Source organism: Sus scrofa, chromosome 11 (genome assembly GCF_000003025.6).
Source record: "Sus scrofa isolate TJ Tabasco breed Duroc chromosome 11, Sscrofa11.1, whole genome shotgun sequence".
In the NCBI taxonomy this organism is placed as follows: Eukaryota; Metazoa; Chordata; class Mammalia; order Artiodactyla; family Suidae; genus Sus; species Sus scrofa.
In genome coordinates, this window is record NC_010453.5 from 49,357,756 (window position 1) to 49,381,885 (window position 24,130).

Genomic DNA, 24,130 nt, shown 5'->3' on the forward strand with positions numbered 1-24,130 from the left:
ATGAAACTAGAACACACCCTCACAACATGCACAAAAATAAACTCAAAATGGCTTAAAGACTTAAACGTAAGACAAGACACCATCAAACTCCTGGAAGAGAACATAGGCAAAACATTCTCTCTGACATCAACCTTATGAATATTTTCTCAGGTTGGTCTCCCAAAGCAACAGAAATAAGACCAAAAATAAACCAGTGGGACCTAATCAAACTGACAAGCTTTTGCACAGCAAAGGAAACCAAAAAGAAAACAAAAGACAAGTTTCAGAATGGGGAGAAAATTGTTTCAAATTAAGTACAAGGGATTAATCTCTAGAATATACAAGAAACTTAATAATTAAACAGCAAAAAAGCCAACAACCCAATGGAAGAATGGGCAAAAGACCTGAATAGACATTTCTCAAAGGAAGATGTACAGATGACCAACAGGCACATGAAAAAATGCTCAACATCCCTGATTAGAGAAATGCAAATCAAAGCTACTGTGAGGTACCACCTCACCCAGTCAGAATAGCCATCATTATTAAGTCCACAAATAACAAATGCTGGATAGGGTGTGGAGAAAAGGGAACCCTCCTGCACTGTTGGTGGGAATGTAAGCTGGTATAACCACTATGGAGATCAGTATGGAGGTACCTTAGAAATCTATTCATAGTACTACCATATGACCCCGAAATCCCTCTCTTGGCTATATTTCTGGACAAACTTTCCTTAAAATAGACACATGAACCTGCATGTTCATAGCAGCTCTATTCAAAATAGCTAAGACATGGAAACAACCCAAATGTCCACTGATAGATGATTGGATTAGGAAGATGTGGTATATATACACAATGGAATACTACTCAGCCATAACAAAGACAAAATAATGCCATTTGCAGCAACATGGATGGAACTAGAGACTCTCATGTTGAGTGAAATAAGTCAGAAAGAGAAAGAAAAATACCATATGATATCACTTATGTCCAGAATCTAACATAAGGCACAAATGAACCTTTCTACAGAAACTTGGAGAATAGACTGTGGTTGCCAAGCCAGAGGGGGAGGAAGTGGGGTGGTTGGGGAGCTTGGAGTTAATAGATACAAACTATTGCCTTTGGAACGGATTAGCAATGAGATCCTGCTGTGTAGCACTGAGAACTATGTCTAGTCACTTATGATGGAGCATAATCATGTGTGAAAATAGAATGTATACATGTATCTGTAACTGGGTCACCATGCTGTACAGTAAATAAATAATTGTACTGGGAAATAACAAAAAAAAAAGATAAAAAAAAACCTATATGGGGAAAAAAGGAATGGAGATATATATATATACAATATTGCAAGTCAATTATACTTCAATAAAATTTAAAAAAAAATAAAAACAAGGCAAGCAGAAGTCTACTAAATAGCCCACCACCACTAGCATCATCCCCATGTCAAACATTTACTCGGGGCTTAGTCAGGCATTTTCATGCATACCCCTTAATCCTTATCCCTATTTATGTGGACAAAGTTGGAATCTGTAATCCCCACTTTAAAGGTAAGGAAACTGAGGTTCAGAATGCTAAATTCCAGGGTCATACACCCTCAGTAAAAGTTAAGATGCCAGGATGTCAACCAAAGTCTAACTTCAGAACTCATATTCTCGACCACCATGCAATATAGCTAGGCTAACTATACAACTTATTATCCAGATGAAACTATCTACTGAGAGCAAAAGACGGCATCGTAAGAAATATGCCCAAACAGTAGGAATAAGATGGGACTGTCCCAAGAAAACCAAGACATAACTCACCCCCCATCCACAGTTCACAATTATGAAACTCTGTTTTGACATTTAGGGGAAAAACAAAGAAGGAAAAGGAGATAACCTTATTTGAGCTTAATTTTCCTTACAATTGAGTGGTAAGAATGAATATAAAGAGCAGTGATACAATCACCTAGGAGTCCTGGTGACTTAGAGCGTTCTACTTAAAAATCCCACTGAACAAGCACACCACTTAAAAAGTTAATACAAGTCTCAGAGAATGTATATCAATCAACTCTAATCTAAAAAACAAACCAAAAAGCATCACAAACATAACTGAAATAAAATCTGTAAATGAATGCTACTGGTACCTAAGAATATTTATTCAAGAAAAATATTATCTGGTAGCTTAATATCATAAAAAATTAAAGTTCCACCTTTATCAAAAAACAGTAACCACACTGCTTTTTGGGGTTTCAACAGCAATAGCAGATTTTGTATCATTAAACAGAAGCTACATTAGATTAACAGTCCTGAGGAGGCTGATGAGCAATGCTTTAATATGGGAGCTAGGTCCTAAAATTCTGATCAACTTTAGAACAATTAACATCAACTAGTTAAACAGGATGAGTCAGATAAATCAAGAGAAATAATTAATCCTGAAAGGCTGAAATTTCAACACAGGTAAATCCAATTACTAATAAACATAATTACCAAGAGATGGCTAACTGTTAGTATCTAAAATGTACCAAGCAGAAACCATGAAGAAAACCTACAATCCTGTGTAGGTGACTCAAATCTGTATCCAGAACCCTCAGGCAGAAATTCTGAAGAAGGAGGCCCAGGTGATTCTGATGTAGACGGTCCATGGAACCAACTTTGAACATCACTGCCTTAGAGCAGCAGCTCTCACACTTCAGCACTGTCAGAATCACCTGAAGTGCTTGTTAAAACACAGATACAATAATTTCCATAAATTTTTTTTGGGCTTTTTAGGGCTGTACCTGAGGCACATGAAAGTTTCCAGGCTAGGGGTCGAATGGGAGCTGTAGCAGCCAGCCTACACCACAGCCATGGCAACACCAGATCCCGGCCCTGTCCGCATCCTACATCACAGCTCATGGCAATGCCAGATCCTTAACCCACTGAGTGAGGTCAGGGATAGAACCCGTGTCCTCATGGATACCAGTAGGATTTGTTACCACTGAGCCACAATGGGAATTCCTCCATAAATATTTAAATAATGAAGTTTTTAACCTTTAAAAGATTAAAGTTTTAAAGGTCCATGACACATTTTAAAATAAATGGCAAAAGAATATTCTGCAATCGCAAAGTTTTACTGGATAACCAATGCATAATCAATGTCATTTCACTTCTAATATACAGAAATATATTATACCTAGAGAAGAATAGCTTTTTATAGAGGGAGAGAAAAGATTAACAAGATATACAGCATTAGGTAAATAATTAAATGTCATCACAAAGATTTGTTCTACTCTGAAACATAAGAAATTGCTGGTTTTGTAGGTCATTTCCTATGATTCAACTTAATGCTTCCGAAAGAGAGAAAAAACAGGTTATCTCATTATTAGTGATAATGACCCTTAAACAAATCACACCATTATATAAAAGGAATTATCACTTAATCAACATGTGTCATAAAGACCAAGAACTTAAATTTGACCCTATTCCTTAAAAAACATTTAATACGCAATTTCCCCATACACTTATATAATGTAAATAACAGCAGTATATACATTAATCTCATTAAAACATCCTATTAAAGGCAATGATTTTATAGAAACAAAGCCAAACTAACAGCAAATATTCACTGTATCAACACCTCAACATTGCTTATCAGACACTATAAAGAACAATCTTCAAGCTCTAAGCATGTTTTATGACTTAAGTTTGATAAAAATAGAATTTACCATGTGTTATATATTTCATACTTACTCCATTTTATAGTTTTAAAAAAGTATGCCTAAAAAAACCCTGTAATTATGGTTAAATAGATAACAGGTTTTATCTCATGTATTAAATATCATGTCAATTCTAACAAGTATTAAAATAGACAATATTACTAAATATTTCTAACCAAGATTTTGCCTAGCAGAGGAATAATCACAGACCTTTGTAACAACCTTAATCCACAAAGAAAAGACTCTACTGGGTAACAATAACTTTAATAATACTTATATTTATCCCTGCTGTTGGAGATATACTAAAATACCATAATCACTGTTCAATGTATTTTTCAGGCTGAGAAATGGTCATAAACAATGAGGAAAAGATAAATAATAAATATACCCCTGCAGTTAAACCCTGCAGACTCTCCAACTTACCCTTCTTGGTACATAAGCAGAATAAGCTTTTTCCAAAAAGAGATACATAAAAGCATAATTATGCACTGAAGGGGAAGGAAGAGTGGTAAGCCCATGGCCAGTGATAACGGTCATAAATGACTAGGAAAATGGAAATTAGAACACTAAACTAATTTGGTGTTCACAGTTAAGCAGATGAGTCAAAATATGGGTGAAGGACGGAATTTGTATTTTTTTAAAAATTGCCATTGCTGATAGTTTCTGATAGGGCAGATGGCACAATAATTCTTAATATGGTTGACTTACGCCATAAACATACTACTCAATTAAATTTTGTTGGTAGCACACTTGTAAATACCCTGAATATTCTCACATTACTTTCATAAGTCTAGGACGTTACTAATTCTTACCAAATCAGCCTATTCTGTAAACTCCTAAGTGGTCTCAGTACAGGGTAAAAAAAATACATTTTCTCTGCAGCTACATCTTACCTCTGCCTTCATCTAATCTGTGTCTCCTGATTACACGCTGCCGTTTTTCTTCTTGTCGTAACTGAAGGTGTTCTTCAATGTTAACCCCGGGTACTGGGACAGCTAAATGATTGATAATTAATCCATCAGTTTCATACTAAATATGACAGAACTATATGAATTCAAGAAAGTAAAGGCTAACAAAAAACTTGTCTAAAACACAAATGATTTTTACTTCAAGAATTTTAGCCAAAAAGGAAAAAGGAATCCCCTCCCTTAATCAGTGACATAGTGTCAGTTACTATACAAGCAGTACTGCATAATCAACTCTTATCCTAGTTTTTAAAAACACGTATCTAATAGGAATTATTTAAACTATCAAATTACTACCTAACAGAAGATCTAAAGGTATCATCTCTTTCACTGCATCGAGAATTCCTCTTTGTCTTGCCTCTTGACCATCCAATTCTCTTGCACAAGCCTTACAACATCCACAGACAGCACAGCCGGATTCTCCAGAACCACAACCACAGATCCTAAAAGTAAATAAATTAATTACTAAGTGAAATCCTTCTCTTTCCTTAAAACCCCTTAACATCTTTTCTGCACTTCTGAGAATAACTTAAATGAGTCAGCAATGAAATCATTCCTTCAGCTGAGGAATTGTCAAGGAAAGATATGAATAGATGAATAATTAAACATTATAAGTAGATATTAAAAAACTCCTAGTAGGCACAATTGGTACATTTCTAACAAAAATACAAATGGATTCTGCCATCGTCAAAAAAAAAAAGTCTTTTAAAAGTTTTCACAATTAGTGAGGCACCAGTGGCTTCAGTATTAAGAGGTTAACAAACGGCAGTGTGATCTACCAGGTTAAGGGAGGTGTGTAGGCAGCCTTCAGTCAGTGAAGCCAGCTTGCCAGCTTCCTGCACTCTGTCTCCTCTCCCCTCCCCCTTCTTTACTTGCCATCATCCGCATGTTATAATAATACAAAAAACAAGAGCACTCTTAAAAGTTGGCTAGAGGGTCAGTGAACATTATTCATATATTAGTCATTTATTCTGCAGAGGTAGAAGTCCTAGCTTTAATGTTATTTGCTGGATCCTGAAAAACTTTTAACAGCCTCATTGAGTCTCTGGTTATCTGGATTTGTGGAGGCACAAGCCAAAGGATCTACCTGGCCATAGTTTTGAAAGACAGAGCTAGGAGCTCTGTGAAATGCCTGATTTTTTTTTTTTTTTTTTTTTTTTTTTTGGTCTTTTTGTCTTCTTGCTATTTCTTGGGCCACTCCTGTGGCATATAGAGGTTTCCAGGCTAGGGGTCGAATCGGAGCTGTAGCCACTGGCCTACACCAGAGCCACAGCAACGCGGGATCCGAGCCGCGTCTGCAACCCACACCACAGCTCACGGCAACGCCGGATCCTTAACCCACTGAGCAAGGGCAGGGACCGAACCCGCAACCTCATGGTTCCTAGTCGGATTCGTTAACCACTGTGCCACGACGGGAACTCCAATGCCTGATTTTTAAAAGCAAGCATTACTGATGATTTGAACAATCACTGACTACGGCAGTAAAAAAATGATACAATAATATGCTCTGGCCAAACTGGCCATGGGTACTATTTAAGAAATTACGTTTAATCCTACACTGAGTCTAAGATATGTAGTCACAATTTTATAACATTTGAGGTCATCCGTAATAGAGCTTAATGTCCTGCGTATATTCCTATGTTGACTTTATTGGTGTATTTACTTTTGCTTCATTAATAAAGAAATTACTGTACCTGGTTAGATACTATCCATCTAAATCTATAAATAATTATTGGAAACTGACAGTATATCTCTGGGGGAAAGCATATAATGAAGGACAATTAATTTCAGGAAGAATTAGAGAATTCAGAAATTCACTTATGATATTTGTCAATGGCTTAAGGTCATAGATTGAGAACACAATTTCAGATGGAAAGAGCTTGGGAGAGATTGAGAAAGATAAATTTCAACTCCAATGTTTTAAAAAAAAAAATCACAGAATCTTCCTTTCATCCAAATTAAATGTTAAAATAAACAAGTTAGGGGCTTAAATATAGGAAACAAAGCTTTGTTTTGTTAGAAGAAATATTGCCCTTTGATAGGGAGCCAAAACAGTTTTGAACATAGGCTAAAAATGCAAGGAAAATGTGTTAAAAACCATGTTTCAGCAGTCTAAAAGAAAAGGACAGTTCTATGTGGGCCATTTTACTACGCTAGGCCAAGTATAATCCCAGGATATACTCAGGAAATCCCAACATTATTTGAGGAAGAAGCACCTGACAACTAACGAGGTGTCAAGTAGGGAGGTCAGAGATGAAGAGGTGGCTGTCCTCACTCTGGGGTTTTCTCCACAAGATTCCCCTACTTCCCAAAGGTGGCTAATTTTCATAAATAGTCTGATCTTACAAAGATCAGATCTACCATAACACAAAGAGGTATGATAATTAATTTGATCTCCCAAAGTATACCCCATTATATTATACTAGCTCTAAATGACAATACCAATACAGGACTTGAAATTCTCCCCAATATTTTAGGGGAAAACCTGCATTCTGATTCTGCTGAACTGACACACTAACGTTAAAATGATAATAGCACCAGGCCCTGAGGGTAAAAAAAGTGGTCCAAGAGGAATAAAGGGATAAATGCAATTTGAGAAGTGACAGTTCCCAGGACTCTTAAAACTGAGAACAGTTTATTTTTTCAAAAGAAAATTATATACCCTTAGTTAAGTATTCTATATGTCTGATAATTCTATGCAGAAAAAATTCATGTTCAACAAAAATGAATAGATATTTGGCATTCAAGCAGTCTTAGGAAAAAACTACAACTGAAGGCACAGCCCCAAGCATTAAAGAAATTTGTTACCTCTTTTTAAATGATGGTTTAAACCAATCAAATGAAAGAAAAGCACCTTAAATAAAGTAACACTACATCAGAAATGACTATAACAGAAAACACTTGCAAGAATTATATGCCAATATGCCTTGAGGAAACAACACAACAGAATACACTCTAGAATAACTTTGAAAAGAAATGTGCTTTGCATATTTTCTACTACTGTTTTATTTCTTGCGTATGAATCCTTCCTTACCCTCCAGGAACTCTGTCTGGACGCCCACTACTGACACAGCTGGCCCCGTAACCGGTACAGTCTCCGCAGACAGTGCAGACCATGCACTGCTCCAGCTTCCACTTATGCATGCCTGGAGGGCACATCATGGACTTCTCATCCTTCTCATCTAGCTCTTCTTCCAGGTCCTCGTCCATTGCTGTTGCCATATTTTCAACTCCAAACCCTATTTGAAAGATCGAGTCATAATTTTCATGTAAATTATTCTCATGTCTGAAAAACTGGTAATTTCATTTCCCAATTAAAACCAGTATGTAACACATACTAATCCAAGTGAATACACAAAGGAACAATAAAATACAAGTGCTACTACATTTTATGTAAAATTAAGAAAAATATACAAGTGAGCAAGCTCAGTTGCTCAGAAATTAGAAGTCTGAAGTATATCTGATGATTCCAGGGATATAAAGTCAAATAAGAAATTCAGTGGTTTTTATAAGTATGGAGTCAAAAGCCACTTATTTTGAAAGAGTAAGATTTTCGGTTCACCATGGAGTTCTGAAAAGTTATTGAAAAAAACAACACCGAAGTTAACAACCACACATGGAACACCTACCTTTCCCACCTTGGTTCATGGCACCAGTGTCTCGTCCACACTGCCCTTTATTATTTACACCAAATGTCCAAACTTCTCCATTCTTCATTAAAACACAAGTATGAGCTTTGCCCATAGCTACCTGAGTTACAAAATGGCCTTTCAAATCTGTTACCAAACCTACAGGAAAGATACAAACTTGGTAAAAACAACAAGAAGCCTTTCTGAGCTTAGTTAATCAAGAGTAACGTAAAAGGACCATCTCAATGCAGAACTTTCCGTTTCTAGGACCAAAGTGGGAAAGAGTGGTCTAAAGATGGACAGGGTATGAGTAAACTAATTTTGTAATGAAGACTCAAAATCTTAAAATGTTATCATCCAGACTTGGGAGAAACCTTTGCTCTAGCCTTAGCTCAAGCCTGAATGCTTCTCTAAATGGCGGCACATCTCAACAGTTCTTAACAGGGTCTCTAGATCTTAAACTTTACTGACCCAAGCACAAAGAAACCTATAAATCACATACTTTAACTTGTTCTGACCTGCCTCAGCAAAACAGAGTAAAATACTTGCCAGAGTATTCTGAAACAACATTATTCTTGTAGAAACCTGTGAGATTCTCCAAAGCAGTATTTTTCTATGCTTTTCAACCTACAATGCTTTCTTCCACAATCTAACACATAGCTAATTTCTACACTTTACTTATTCACATAAACTTTCTTTATACTTGCCATACCCAAGTGCTACCTATATTATCTTAATATTTTTTGCATCAATTTTAAATTGACTAAAGCACTTTTAACTTTTTTGAGTAATATCAAAAGTAAAAGTCAAAAGATTTTGAGTGTTTCCAACATACACTGAAGTAAAAAAATAATTTTTTTTTTAAATTTACGTATTGGTTTTATTTACATTACAAATAACCTAATTCTCCTAACACACTTTAGTAAAACGATTCTTAAATTTAGCTCAGACATCACTTCCTTAAGGTGACCTTCCCTTCCACCCTATCCTAGCTTAGGTCCTTCGGTTAAGCATAGTTCAAAAACTCCCACTATTTAGTATTTAGCACACTTGGAAAAGATGTGTATATAGAAATAATATTTAATATTATTAACAGTACTGTCTGGTATAGCTTGAGTCCTTACACATACATAAGCATTATCTCCTATAATCATATAAGAATCGTATTAAGTAGGTAGTCATTAGCTCCCTTTTACAGGTGGAAAAAAAAAGTTCAGAAAAACTCTGAAAAGTAATTTAAGCTAGTTAACCAAATAAAAAGTGTCCATGCTAAGATCTGAGTCTATATTCATAACCATTACACCACACCTCTCTAAAACATTTAAGTTCTATAACGCCCAGTTGTCTCTCACTCAGATCCTCAAAAAAAAAAAAAAAAAAAAAAAAAAAAAAAAAAAAAAAGACTGTGTCTGTATGGTCCACCAACCCTAACATATCGTTAGTTCTCAATAAATATATGCTGAATAACTGCACAAGTTTCCATCAACCTTAGCCAAGAGGATTTTAGAAAGCAATTGTTACACTGAATATTATATTTAAACTATAAATGAGCCTACTCCCAAATTCTGATTCACTCTGACAACTGAGGCTAATTGAGATGCTAAATATTACCACATTAAACCAACTCATAAGTCACCTGAGCACAGTTCAGCTTAATAATGGACTGTTATAAATGTTTAACATATGTCATTTTCCCAGCATGAGACAATCACTTTAACTTCTAATCAGAAACTTCATTAATTCTGGTTTGCTTTTTACAAAGAAATTAATAGGCTTTACATATTTACTTCATACAAAATCCTTTCTAGTGGACTACCACAATCATTATACTCATTTCTAAATGCCAGAAAGAAAATCTAGCAACCAAATGTGACAAGCTTTTTGAGATAAAAGAGTTTATAAATATATAACATTATTTGGCCAGTTCTATACCTGCATATGCACTACTTAAACCTATAGTTATCAGCCAGTTAACAAGTCATTCTTGAGACCTTACCATGCATTAAACACTGTGCTGGACACTGAGGATATAACAGTAGATATGAGAGAGAGCCCTTCTCTAACTAACAATAGGGGGAAATAAATAGTTCATTAATTATAAATCAGCTAAGTTATGAAAATCATGTCCCCAGGGCACCACCAGGAACAAGTCACATGAGCCCACGGAAAGTCTTACAGAGAAAGTAATGGCTAAGGTAGAGCCACACTGCAGGAAAGCCCCATGATTAGCTCTGCCAGAAACTAGTGACAGTGTTCCCAGCAATAAGACAAGGAATAATAAATGCATTTGGAAAGAAATTTGAAAATCATACAGAAAGCATGCTACAAGTGTTAGTTTTCTAGATATACCATTGCAGTACACAATGTCTAGTACAGGACTTTCTGTGCATAAAAGTGAAACAGTGTTTAACTTACTTGAACTATCTGAGTAAATGGCATCTTTTCCAAACATGTATAGCTCTCCATCTTTAGAAATAACAGAACTACTTCCATTATTGCAGGCCGTATACACCACAATCTTTCCTTCCATCTTAATTATCTTTTTAGGTTTATAAGGTTTTGATTGCCGTCTGCTCTTAGCTTAAAAAAAAATAATTAACTTAAGGCATCTATGTACAAATAAAAATAAGGATTTGTATATAAAGTCCAAGGAAAAAAAAAGATCATTTGCATTTATGATACACTTTATTCATTTATTTATTTTCACAAATGCCGGGGCTTCCCAACATGTCAATTAATTGAGTCAATCCGAAAGCCTCATTAAATAACATTAAGGCTGTCACTATCAGATCCTCTTCTCTGTAGCACATTGAAATTAAATAACATTTAGGCTATCACTATCAGATCCTCTTCTCTGTAGCACATTGAAATTCCCTATGGGAAACACCAAATTTTTCTACCAAACTTCTGGGGAGCCTAAACTCTAGGTTAGCTACTTACATTATCAATACCATTCCATTATTTTATGTGTGTATGTGTGTGTGTGTGTGTGTGTGTGTTTGGCTTTTCTAGGGCTGCACCTGCGACACATGGAGGTTCCCAAGCTAGGGGTCTAATCAGAGCTGTAGCTGCCAGCCTACACCAGGGCCACAGCAATGTGGGATCCGAGCCGCGTCTGCAACCTACACCACAGCTCACGGCAACGCCAGATCCGTAACCCACTGAGTGAGGCCAGGGATTGAACCCACAATCTCATGGTTCCTAGTTGGATTCGTTAACGAGTGAGCCACAACAGGAACGCCCTTTTTTTTTTTTTTGGTCTTTTTGCCTTTTCTAGGGCCGCTCCTGCAGCATATGGAGGTAAGTTCCCAGGCTAGGGGCCAAATCGGAGCTGTAGCCATCGGCCTACACCACAGCCACAGCAACACAGGATCCTTAACCCACTGAGCAAGGCCAGGGATCGAACCCGCAACCTCATGGTTCCTAGTCGGATTCGTTAACCACCACGCCACGATGGGAACTCCCCGTATTTTTTTAAAATCCCTTTTCTCTCAATCTTTACCTCACATGTATTCTTATGCTAAATCCTGGAAAGTAAAACCAGTTCCTCATTCATTCAACACATATTTATTAAGTAGCTATGCCTAGTCAGGGCTTGTAAGGAAGGGATATATGCTCATGGAGGGAGAGAAAATAACTTTAAATGTAGATGATTTAAGCAGCCTCTGCTCTTAAAAATTAAATTCCTGAAGTGAGCAAAAGATAGGAAATATCAGTCTCCTGTTCCCTTAGTCAACCCCAGTTCTTGCATGCCCTGAATAAACACATACTGTGCTGGGTACAATTCTGGGACTTAAAATATCATTATATTTTTTTCATATAACATGATCCACATACATCTATACAGCACCTAAGTTATCTCATGCTAGGCAAAGGAGAAATGAAGTCTCCTGAATGCTACAAGGTAAAACTGTCTGGGTTGAAGTTTCTGAGATATGTAATACACTTCATGGCTATTTTAAGGGATTTTTTTTCAGGATAACTCTTATTTATACATGGTTTCTACATTAGATATCCATTTCAAACCCAATCTTCCTAAGATGCTACCCCAACTGCTACAATGTATAATGTACAAGAGAAGTTACAAAAAGAGAAAAATGCAGAAGGCATATAAAAATGCATGAATTTAGATTGAAATCAGTAATCACAGTTCTTTAATGAACAGTATGCCACAATCACTAACTGAATAAAATCTTCTATTAATTTGGGGAGGTTAGTGCTGTTGAAATTAATACATTTGTGTTAACAAATTCCATAGTATTTTTACTGAATAGTCAACTTACTTGACTCTCCATCTTCTCCTTTACTAGCAGATCCTGTAAAGAATATGCTTCCATCTTCTGCAACTAAGAGGGCATGAGAGCCATCATGTCCAACTGAGAAGTGCACAATCTTTGGAGATTTTGTAATTGGTAGCTCAACCCATTTTCCTGCTGAAGGGCCACCTTGTTTGATTCCAAGACTCTGGTATTTGCCGGTGTAATATATCTTACATATTAAAAAAAAAAAAAGAATTATAGTGCCTTTCAGAGCAGTATACTATGTTTCATATGAGAAAAAAACTTGAATACTTTATTGAAAAATAAAAATAACAAGAACTCAAACTCTTTAATACTACTCAACTTCTGAAAGCTTAGCAGGAGAGAAACAAGAATATTTTTCCAAAACCATTCTGTTCAAAATAGTTTGCTCATATCTACTCTGGATACTTACAATCTTTCCTAAGTATCCCAAATAGATATAAATAAATATATAGCATAAATATACTCCAAACACACAACAGTAGGAAATTCATAAAATTCTCAGTTTTCATTTTTCCCAGTGTAAAGAGCTTTACATACTGATATACTATATATGCTTCATAATTTTAACTTTCAGCATTCTTTGAATTACATTACTTTATCCTCATGCCCACCAGATCAGAAAGAAGCTTCCACCTCCATAAACAGATTTCTACAATCTACAACTTCATTTTACATGCTCCTACTTTCCCCAACTTATAATCTGTATATCTGCACATTTACAAAACTTTGCAATAGATATCCTATTCACCAAAATAAATACAAAACGTGAATTCATTCCAACTCAAAAAAATTATACAAGACTCCATAATTACATTAAATATTTGTAAAAATGCAATATTGTACAAAGTTTATAGTTTTATACTTTGTCACAATTTTTTATACTAGTTCAACATGAATAAAATTTTATTATACAAAATAACTTTCATCGAAATTTAAAATATGACTATGTTTAAACATATGAACTATGTAAGGTAATCAATGGATTATACTATCTCTTGAAGTTAATTTTTAATCCTAAAAGAGTAATTTACCTTTCCATTTGCTGTTTTCATTAGTGCAAACTCTCGTCCTGCACCAAGAACTGCTGACTCCTCATCAAATCCTGTACCTGATAATACAACAAGACTAATAAATGCTTACCATATCTTAATATGAATAATTTCAAGCACAACTCACACTATTTTGAGTGACAAAAAAGTCAATTCAATTAATACCACTCAAAAACAAAGATGAAAGAATATGTTATATGTCTAGAGGGGGAGGGAGTTCGATGAACTGGGAGTTTGGGATTAGTAGATGCAAACGAATTACATTTGGACTGGATAAGCAATGAGATCCAGCTGCATAGCAGAGGGAACTATATCTAGTCACGAGTGATGGAACATGATGGAGGATAATGTGAGAAAAAGAATGTGTGAGTGTGTGTGTGTATATATATATATATATGTATATATATATATACACACGTCTGGGTCACTTTGCTGTACAGCAGAAAACTATAATAGAAAAAATAAAAATCTAAAAAAAAAAAAAAAGATGGTAACAGTAACTATACTACTCCAAGGGAAAGACGAAGCTAAGATAAGCTTCTTAATCTGTTTCCAATCAGTGTCAAATTAATTTTTTTTCCATTTTTTTATTACTCAAATGAATTTATCACATTTGTAGTTGTATAATGATCATAACAATCTGATTTCACAGGATTTCCATCCCACAGCCCAGGTACATCCCCCCACCCCCCATTAAATTAATTTTTAAGTATTAAAAAAACTATTTCAGGAGTTCCCGTCATGGCTCAGTGGTTAACGAATCCAACTAGGAACCATGAGGTTGCAGGTTCGATCCCTGGCCTTGCTCAGTGGGTTAAGGATCCAGTGTTGCCGTGAGCTGTGGTGTGGGTTGCAGATGCGGCTCGGATCCCGCGTTGCTGTGTCTCCGGTGTAGGCCATCGGCTGCAGCTCCAATTCGACCCCTAGCCTGGGAACCTCCATATGCCACGGGAGCGGCCCAAGAAATGGCAAAAAAGACAAAAAAAAGAAAACAAAACTATTTCAATCAATGCCAGCAGAATGAATAGGTTTTTACTGGGCATCTATTAACTATCAGGCATGAGCCTTTTCCTTTGATTCTTACTACATTGCTTGGTTTACATATGAACAAATATAAAGCGTGGTGAGGTAAGTCCTGACAGAGTCATTTGGCTCAAACAATGCCATGGAGATATGTGAATTAGAGTATTTCAGATTCTCTAGTCCAAGCTTTTTTCCACAGAAGAACATTTCATGTAGGGTCTCCATGTGAACACATGTGCATGTATATACATAGGCAGACCTTTATGCATGCTTCCAAATTATGAAATTATGAGGAAATAATTACAAATAGCACATTTTATGAGTTTTCCAATTATACAAACAACTAATGAGTTTAAGGGATTTTGAACTTTAAAAACTCTAAAGTTCAACCCAGTATTTTTTCCTAAGGAAAAGCAAAAATACTACATAAATAAAATATGCAAAGTAAATCACTAATGTCAACTTTAATAAATTTAATGAGATAACAGTCCCAAAAGGGAGGTCTTGCAAAGAATCTCACAAGAAAGGGAACTATTACACCAAGAGCAGTGTGGCAAACCAAAATTGAGACAGTAATGGAAACTAGTAATCCTAACTACAACTATGACACTGCAAGAGTAAGCATACCCAGTCCAGGAAATACTCTGTGGGTGTCTGTTATCCAAATGAAAGACTATTAAACCTATTTGTTAGGCTGATCATCATTTTCACAATCTATGGGATCATTCTACGGCTATCCCAAAAATCTGTCCAAATAAAAATTAAAGGCATCAAAAAGAGAACTATGTATATTATTGTAGTAACATTTACAATCGAAGTTCTCATAATTTTAGATAACTGAATAAAGATGGAGCATATAAATTAATGATATCCATAAGCATTCTCTATAATTCTTATCAAATGTAAGTTTATTTTCTTTTGCTCAATTCAAAATGGAAATGAAAAATCATTAGTCACTTCCTTAAAATGGTGTTCAAATATCATACTCTGTTTAAAGGTCATATTTCCTAGTTATGTGTTAATTCATAAGTGTGCTTCATGGTGACAGCAAAATGGCTGAAAACACACTAAAAATATGGGAGAAAGGCTTATATGACCATCTTACTTATAATGTGCAAGTCCTTTTCCAGATCAAACAGTGAGATACCACAGGCATGTAAGCATTTTCTGGCCAGTTTTAGCTGTAATTCTTGCTGTAGCACAGGCTCAGTGCTTGTGGCAAATATTCTGACAACGAAGCCATCCTAAAAGAAATAAAACAGCCACAGTATTATGTTGCATGAATTGGTCTTTTAAGGCTCTATTTTCCATCTAATAAAAATCAAATAATTCCATTTATACCAGCTACTTGTGACTCAGAATACTTACATCTCTGGAAGCAGCTATCTGATTAATATATTCTCCATCAGTGAATAAAATATTTTGACCTTCAGTGTGGCAATCTGTGCAAGAAGAAGAAAAAGTAATTAAAATTACAAAATAAATAAACACTTTGCAAAATGACTTTAACCCTCTGTTGAGGTCAGAATGAGAGTTCTTCACGCAATATATGTACAAATTTAAACTCAAAGGGAGACTGTGCTTTTTAAATAAAGAGTTACAAATTAGCAGAAACTAAAAAATTCAACTAATGATACTCATTAAATTTTGTGCTTACATTCATAAAACTTCCACAGTCAAGGACCTGAGAGCCCACCTTATTTCAGAATGAATTAGTATATAGTCTTATAATAAACATGCATCACGGTGAACAAACTATAATGTTGGTTATAATCATTTCAATACAATCACATGCGATGTAGGTAACACTCTACCTTCAGACATACATAACAGTCATTAGGGTCACAGAAAAATACAGACAGACCTAAAGCTTCTGCATTTGAGGTCCACAGTGTCCATCTACAGGTATCTCTTGCTTTATAAAATAGAACTGACTGTGCAGTTTCCACTTAGGTTTAAAGCTTATTTCCAGTACTTTTGGCATTTGGCATGCTACGTGCTTTCAAAATGTTCATCCTTCACACAAGAGACACATCTATGCTTATGTGTTTCTTTCTGTCTGAAAGTGCTTATATATTTTGGCTGGAATGCCATTTTTCTCAATACTATATATATTTCTGTGGAACAGTGCACTATATACTTTGATCAAAATAACGCACAAGTGCGAGTGTAACAAGGGATACCAGTATTACAGAAGGACCACTGGGACATGTGTTAGTGATTGCTACTCAATAACATGAAACTACAAGCCAACTCAATATCTAAGTATAAACTGTACCCTTTTGGAAAAACAAATGTTCAGCAAGCATGTCTAAAAGCACACACGACTCTCAAAATAACTGCAGAGAACTAGGATGAATCTCTCCATTAATTACAATACCAATCACTTCTATTTGCACCTGAATCAACAAAACATAAAATTCTGGTTTTGGAATGCAGTAATGGAGCCCACCCAAATAAGCTGGATTATACTCTATATCTTTGCCCAGGAGCTTCATACTAGCATACTTCCTTATCATAAATATGCAAAACACAGGCAGACCCTTACCAAATAGAGAATTCAGTGATCACAAACTGGAAATAGAAACTGGGAGACAAGGCCCACTGGTAGCCCAAGAGACTTGGTAATCAAAGAGAGGAGAAATCGAAAGAAAGAGTTCCTAGTCCACTGTACAGAATACAAAGAGGCGCAAGAAAGACGCTTCTCAAGCTCTAAGCAGTAAGATTTTAAACTAAAAAGCAAAGAAGAAAAACTCATTATAATTTCAGATAAATGCAGGGGTGAGGAGTGAAGCGGCGCAAGAAGAGTAGCAAAAACCCTCATGATTTAACGCAGCCTATCACCAGGCACGGAGAGTAAATGACACAGGGACACAATATAAAAGGTATGCCAACATATTAAGGCTAAAATGACAATAGGGAAAAAAAGAGTGTTTTCAGTTCATCAGTGCTGAGTTGAAAATAACTTTTTTACAAACTAGACTGCAAGACAAGTTGGAATATGAAGCTTGAGGAATTACCAGATTTCTGTCAATTGTAAACGTGGTATTTATTACCATCTATAAACCTGACAGTTCACTTCTGTTCCTTCTTGATGGGAAAGCTACAGAGCAGAGCTGCCGCTGGCCAGGGGAAAAAAAACCACTATTAAAGAAACTGCTGTCCAGGTCAAAGAAATGGAAAAATGGTAATAGGAGTCTTCAGGCCTGAGGGCAAGTCTTCTTGATGGATGATTTCAAAAAGGTTTTCTCCTTATTCTTTCTGTATCCATCTCGGGGCGTTACAAGAAGCATCTTCAGGAAAATATCAAGCAATAATCTGCTCCTTCAGAAGACACACAACATAGGACTATCCTCCCCCAGTTTGGTTTCTTCTTCATCATGAATATGGTACATATTTGTGAAACACAGAAAGCATGTTTCTATTGTTGAAAGTCACATTTCATGTGAAGTAGAGGGATTTAAACTGAGTAAGAACACTAACAAGTCATTTTTTAATCATAACGTTATGAATAAAACAGCTGTACTTCGGCAACTTTCAAATGGTCTTTCTCAGCCACAGTCTCTATTAAATGGTCAGGGTTTTCCAAAGGTATATCCTTCACATTAGTATTCATCTGTTGAGGAGCAGGGGCTTAAGATTTTTTCTGCCAAGACATCCTAAAATGACGTGCACAAAGACAGAGCGACAAGAATGCTCACTGAGCTGAAATTTACATCGCAAAATGTTAGAAGGGACCTCCGTTCCAATATATTAATCAATGGAATATATTTGATAACATGAAAACAATGTTATAGAAGACTATTTAATAGCCTGGAAATATATTCAGAATACTAAGTGAAAGGGATAGGCTAGAAAAGCAGTATGTAATTTATATGTATATAAATTATATATGCATATATAGGCATAACTGGGTCACCTTGCTGTACACCAGAAACTGACAGAACATTATAAGTCGACTATAATAAAAATTTTTTTAAAAAAGCAATATGTAGCATGTGATCACTTCTGTACAAGTATATATATAACATACACAGGAAAAGGAAGGATATCTACTACGTTAATAGTGTTTATAGATGGGAAGTGGGTTATAATTAATTTTGATTTTGTTTTGCTTATATGATACTTGCACAATAAATATGATCACTTTTAATATATGTATATATATGAGTTATATTATTATCATCATCATCATTAGGATCAGAGACATGGCCTGGGACATGTGATTATTAAAAAACAAACAAACAAATAAACAAAAACCTGTAGACATATGTGAAAACAAATAGTTATTTACAAAGTGGCTTTAATAAGTCATCTCTTTTCCAAAGTACACACATGAAATGTAACATTTACCTTAACATGGATATATGCATGCTTGTCAATGTTTAAATAAATGTTTGTTGAAGTTATAAAAACACTCCTAAAATTAACAAGCAGCCAGGGAACAATTATCCTTTTCAATGTGTTCTTTAGAAGTTCTCAATCATTTTCAGATGGCCAAGTGCCTAGAAGTAATATTATTGCTTGCCATGAAATTTTGGTAGGCACTCTAAACATTCAAGATTTTAGTATAAACAAACTCCTTTAAAATATATTAATGGTAGAAGCAAATTCAAATACCTTACAATGGAGAATATATTACACATTTGCCCAGTGATCCACAAAATTTAAGATCTACTGCCTAAGAATTTAGACAGCACAGTGATCTGAATGATAAATACATATGTACAATTGCAAAATTAAGGCAAAATGAATTGTGTCCAAAGTGCCTTATCAGGTTATTATTAAAGAGTATAAATAATAGTATTTGAAAAATTCGTGAACCACCCTGAAAATCTGTCCCTGAAAACACTTTAAAATAAAAGGGACCTGACATATACTGTTCTTTAAAGTAAAAATAAACAGAAATGTCTTTACACCAAGGTTATTGAGAGCCAGAGTTGTGGCTTTATTAACAGCAACAAAGCAACACCACCCCACTAATTGAGGAGCTGAAATGAGGGGTTTAGGGAGGGGGAATTTCAGGTTAAAGAACTGGGGCGAGAATCTGAAAATAAATTTTAAAACATTATAGACTAGATAACTTTTTCTCACGTGCACTGATTTTATATAGACTACAAAATGTTCTGCATGTCAAGATTTTTTAAATCCATTTATAAGCAAGCGCTATTCCTTGCTAATCATTCTTTATAGGTCTAAATGGCCTAACATGCATATCTCTTACAATCGCCTGTGAAGAAAAGAGATGACTACTTAAGTAACATACCTGGTAACATTACAGTACCATCCTGTTCCAATGTTTCAGGGCTTATTCTTATGGCTGTCATGCTGTGGTTATTCACATCTCTATACAATAAATAACCCTGATAACAACACAAAAAAATTAGCTATGTTATATATTAAAATATTTGTTCATTACCCACACAGTAGAAAAATCAGCCATAAGTCTTTATTACAGTTTTTGTTATAATAATAAATTATAAATTATTTGATGTCTAAAATAGATTAAAGATTTAAAATATAGGAACATTAGTATACTTTAATAAGAGAAGGAACTGTACACCTCTGGATATCAATTTAACCTATTATATTCTTAGATACGTATTAGACACACCACACAGAACAGTAAAAATATTTTGTTCAAAATTATATTACATCACTTGCCAAGAAAATGATAGAAGTGACTTCTGTAACTTTCACAAATATTTAGGTTAATATTTAAAAATGAATACAGCAGGAGTTCCCTTGTGGCACAGTGGGTTAAGAACCCAGCATTGTCACTGAAGTAGTTTGGATTGCTGCTGTGGCGCAGGTTTGAGCCCTGGCCTGGGAACTTCCACTTGCTACAGGTGCAGCCAAAAAAAAAAAGAATAGAGGAGTGGTTTTAGATAGAGTGATATGTTCCTGAAAATATTTCTATAATAATGTATTTCCCATGATATTATTTCTTAAATAAAATACAGCAGCGGCAAATAAAATTTTGATATTTTAAACCAGGTTAAGTTTTAAGAGATAATTACCAAGTCATTAAATTTGATATTTAAAATTTAATTTCAAAATTTTCCCAAAAGATGATAGTAAGATTATTTTTCATATGACAATAATTTATTTGATTTTCAAAATGCTTTCAAATATCTTTATCTGAGCTGACAAATTGTGAGCTGGGCAAGACAGGGATACAGGGACATCTTTTTTTGTTTGTTTGTCTTTTTGCCTTTTCTAGGGCTGCTCTCGTGGCATATGGAGATTCCCAGGCTAGGGGTCGAATCAAAGCTATAGCCGCCGGTCTACGCCAGAGCCACAGCAATGCAGGATCTGAGCCACATCCGCAACCTACACCACAGCTCACAGCAACGCCAGATCCTTAACCCACTGAGCAAAGCCAGGGACCGAACCCGCAACCTCATGGTTCCTAGTCGGATTTGTTAACCACTGAGCCACAACGGGAGCTCCAGGGACATCTTTATTCTATATTCTTCCACAAAGAACTTCGGGCTTCACGTCCCAAAAAGGGATAGTATAGAAATAAACATATGTGGCGCTTTGACCATCATTCATTTGCTCCATCGTTCGTTCATTTGCTTCATGCATCTGACTGCTGACACCCATTTGGCCATGTTAGGTGATGAGATCACAGCATTAAGGGAGCAACATGGGCCAAGCTCTTCTCTCTTTAGAGCCACTTTGCATGATTTTCCAATACAGGCAGCCATCTGCTGGACATGCCACACATTGTTCCCTACTATCTAGACTTAATATGGCTTCAGGGCACAGCTACCATCCCAATTAAGATTTGCAAATTATAAAAGTGGTCCTTGATTCTTTACCGAGAGGCTCACTTAAACAACAACTCCACAGACGACATACATATTTCCATTTTAGAGCTAAATCAGACAGGATCAAAAGTTAGCTGAGTTGTCCACAGTCACTCAACTACTAAGAAGCAAGGCCAGACCTAAAAGTAAACCTCCCATGAATTCTAAGTCAATGTTCTTTATACTACACCATACCATCTTTTAACCACATTATTAAAAATATGCTATATGTTTAAATATAAGTTTTGTGGGTTTTTTTTTTTTTTTTTTGCTTTTGAGGGCTGCACCTGCGGCATATGGACATTCCCAGGCTAGGGGTCAAATTGGAGCTGCAGCTGCTGGCCTATGCCACAGCCACAGCAATACCAGATCTGAGCCGTGTCTGTGACCTACTCCACAGTTCACAGCAGTGCCAGATGCTTAACCCAATGAGTGAAGCCAGGGATTGAACCCACACCCTTACTGATACTAGTTGGGCTCGTAACCCACTGAGCCACAACAAGAACTCCCTGAAGTGATATTATGTGTTGATCAAATAAGTATGAACCACACATTTTAAAAGATAAGAAAGAGAAATTTGCTTTATGTGGATATTCTCCTACCTGAGCATACCCTAACCAGGACTTTTTTTCTTTTCTGTTTCTGATGCGAGATGTAGAATTATATATATGGCCCTGCAAAACAACAAAAATTAGTTCTATCAACAGTTTTATAATTAATAATCAGTGAAAAATAACACAAATGGATGAATAACATTTAATAAATGTTTCAATTATGATATTCAAGGAAATATTATGACATCAAAATTATATGGTACTCTAAAAATAAAGCTATAAATGAAGAGAACACAATTCAGCAAGGCTATAACTTCTGCTATGATTAAGAACTGAAAGGCATCACATTACCCTAACGGTTCCACTGTATCCAGAGCCTATTTTGTATAATCCATCCTTGCATAACAGATAAAGAAAAAATCCATCATTCTGAAGTAGACATTGATCATCTTCATCAACAGATATTTCTTTTAATGGCCACTTGTGCATTAAAGCTGCTTTCTTTATGCCGTTGCTAAACCAGTCCTGAATCTGAATTTTTCCCACTAACACAGCCTGTACACTTCTCTGTAGTGAATTTAGTATCATTGGCACCTATTCAAAAGAGAAGAAAAACACAAAGAGACATTTTGAAATGTCCCAAATAAAATATTCTTTACTAGCATATCATCATTTATGAGAAAATAAATTATTCAGAAAGATCATGTTTGGTCTGTTAACAAAAAGCACCAACTACAGGTTAAGCTATAAGAAACCAGTATCAAGCAGACCAAAATAAAAATATCAATCCAAAGAATATTAATTTGCATTTTTAACCAAAAACACTACAATATGTATCTTTCTCCAAAACACCAGATAACCAGTACTACCTATGATTTTAAGTTTTGTGAACTAAAACATACTAGATTAGTAAACTAGAGTATGAATACCAAACATAAAATTATTCGTTGTAGCACAGGACACACAAGCCAAAATGTTATCTTGGTACGACATGTATGGCCATTAAAATACTTCATTATCATGAAGCATAAGAGAAACACCACTGCTTCCACAGACGAAACAAAATTTCAGGTGTTTCTCTTCTTCACTGTCTCTCTATTATGCCTAATACACTTAACATCAACAATTTTCCATGACATGAAAACTTCACTGTGTTAACTGTCTATTCATTCAAAATTCATTTAAATAGTACTTATTAAATATCTGGTATTTATTGTAAATAAGTCCTCAAAAGTTATAGCATGGGACCAAAACTTGGCCACCAGTGAAAACTCCCTGTTCCTCAATTTTGGCCTCTATTTCACGCCACATATCTGACTGCAGGGCCAGACATGAAGGCAGTGTATCAGCCCCAGCTCTCCAGCCGCAGTGTTCCATATTGCAACCACTAGCCACCTGTATGCTCAGTTCCTGAAACGGAGTTAGTGTGGCTTGACATGTGCTTTAGTATAAAATACACATAGGATTTTGAAGACTTAGTATAAAAACAAGTATACAGATTTATTAATAAAGTCATATTGATTATATGCTGAAATTATTTTTTTGGCATATTAAGTAAAATCCATTATTAAGGTTAACTTCACCTGTTTCTATCTTTTTAATGTGGCTAAGAGAAACATTTCAATTACATATGTGGATTACCTTATATTTCTACTGGACAGTACTGTTCTAGAGGGTAGAACTTTAAGAGGGAAATATGACCCACTGTTCACAGAAACACTCTCTTCCCCTTTGACTTCTAAGGCCTCTAACCAAAAAAAAATACAGAACTTTAATTTTTAATAAAACTTTCATTTGTATATATGGTTGAATGCTACAAATTATCTTCCTAGAAGTAACCACATTAAACTTAAAAACCCTTTTAACTAATTAACTAGAATTGATATCCACATTTGTATATAGTATGCTTAAGCTTCACTTTCAATTTTTTGTTGGAGTTTTGATGTGGCTCAGCAGTAATGAATCTGACTAGTATCCATAAGGATGCGAGTTCGATCCCTGGCCTCGCTCAGTGGGTTAAGGATCCAGCATTGCTGTGAGCTAGGTGTAGGCTGCAGATGTGGCTCGGATCTGGCATTGCTGTTGCTGTGGCGTAGGCCAGCAGGAGTAACTGCAATTTGACCCTTAGCCCGGGAACCT

General features: G+C 35.5%; 1 protein-coding gene across 19 annotated transcripts in view; it reads right to left on the bottom strand.

The window, feature by feature from the left end:
* Positions 1-24,130, bottom strand: part of MYCBP2 (MYC binding protein 2, E3 ubiquitin protein ligase) — a 268,897-nt gene that overhangs the window by 193,787 nt on the left and 50,980 nt on the right. For all 19 annotated transcript variants that reach the window (XM_021065752.1, XM_021065749.1, XM_021065733.1 and 16 more), the window contains exons 6-17: positions 22,343-22,585; positions 22,040-22,111; positions 19,889-19,985; positions 15,991-16,064; positions 15,728-15,866; positions 13,582-13,658; positions 12,530-12,734; positions 10,662-10,826; positions 8,247-8,405; positions 7,652-7,856; positions 4,915-5,060; positions 4,546-4,647 (exon numbers count right to left, since the gene is read on the bottom strand). In XM_021065752.1, the coding sequence (XP_020921411.1) occupies positions 4,546-4,647; positions 4,915-5,060; positions 7,652-7,856; positions 8,247-8,405; positions 10,662-10,826; positions 12,530-12,734; positions 13,582-13,658; positions 15,728-15,866; positions 15,991-16,064; positions 19,889-19,985; positions 22,040-22,111; positions 22,343-22,585 (1,684 nt within the window). The remainder of the gene's footprint in view (positions 1-4,545; positions 4,648-4,914; positions 5,061-7,651; positions 7,857-8,246; positions 8,406-10,661; positions 10,827-12,529; positions 12,735-13,581; positions 13,659-15,727; positions 15,867-15,990; positions 16,065-19,888; positions 19,986-22,039; positions 22,112-22,342; positions 22,586-24,130) is intronic.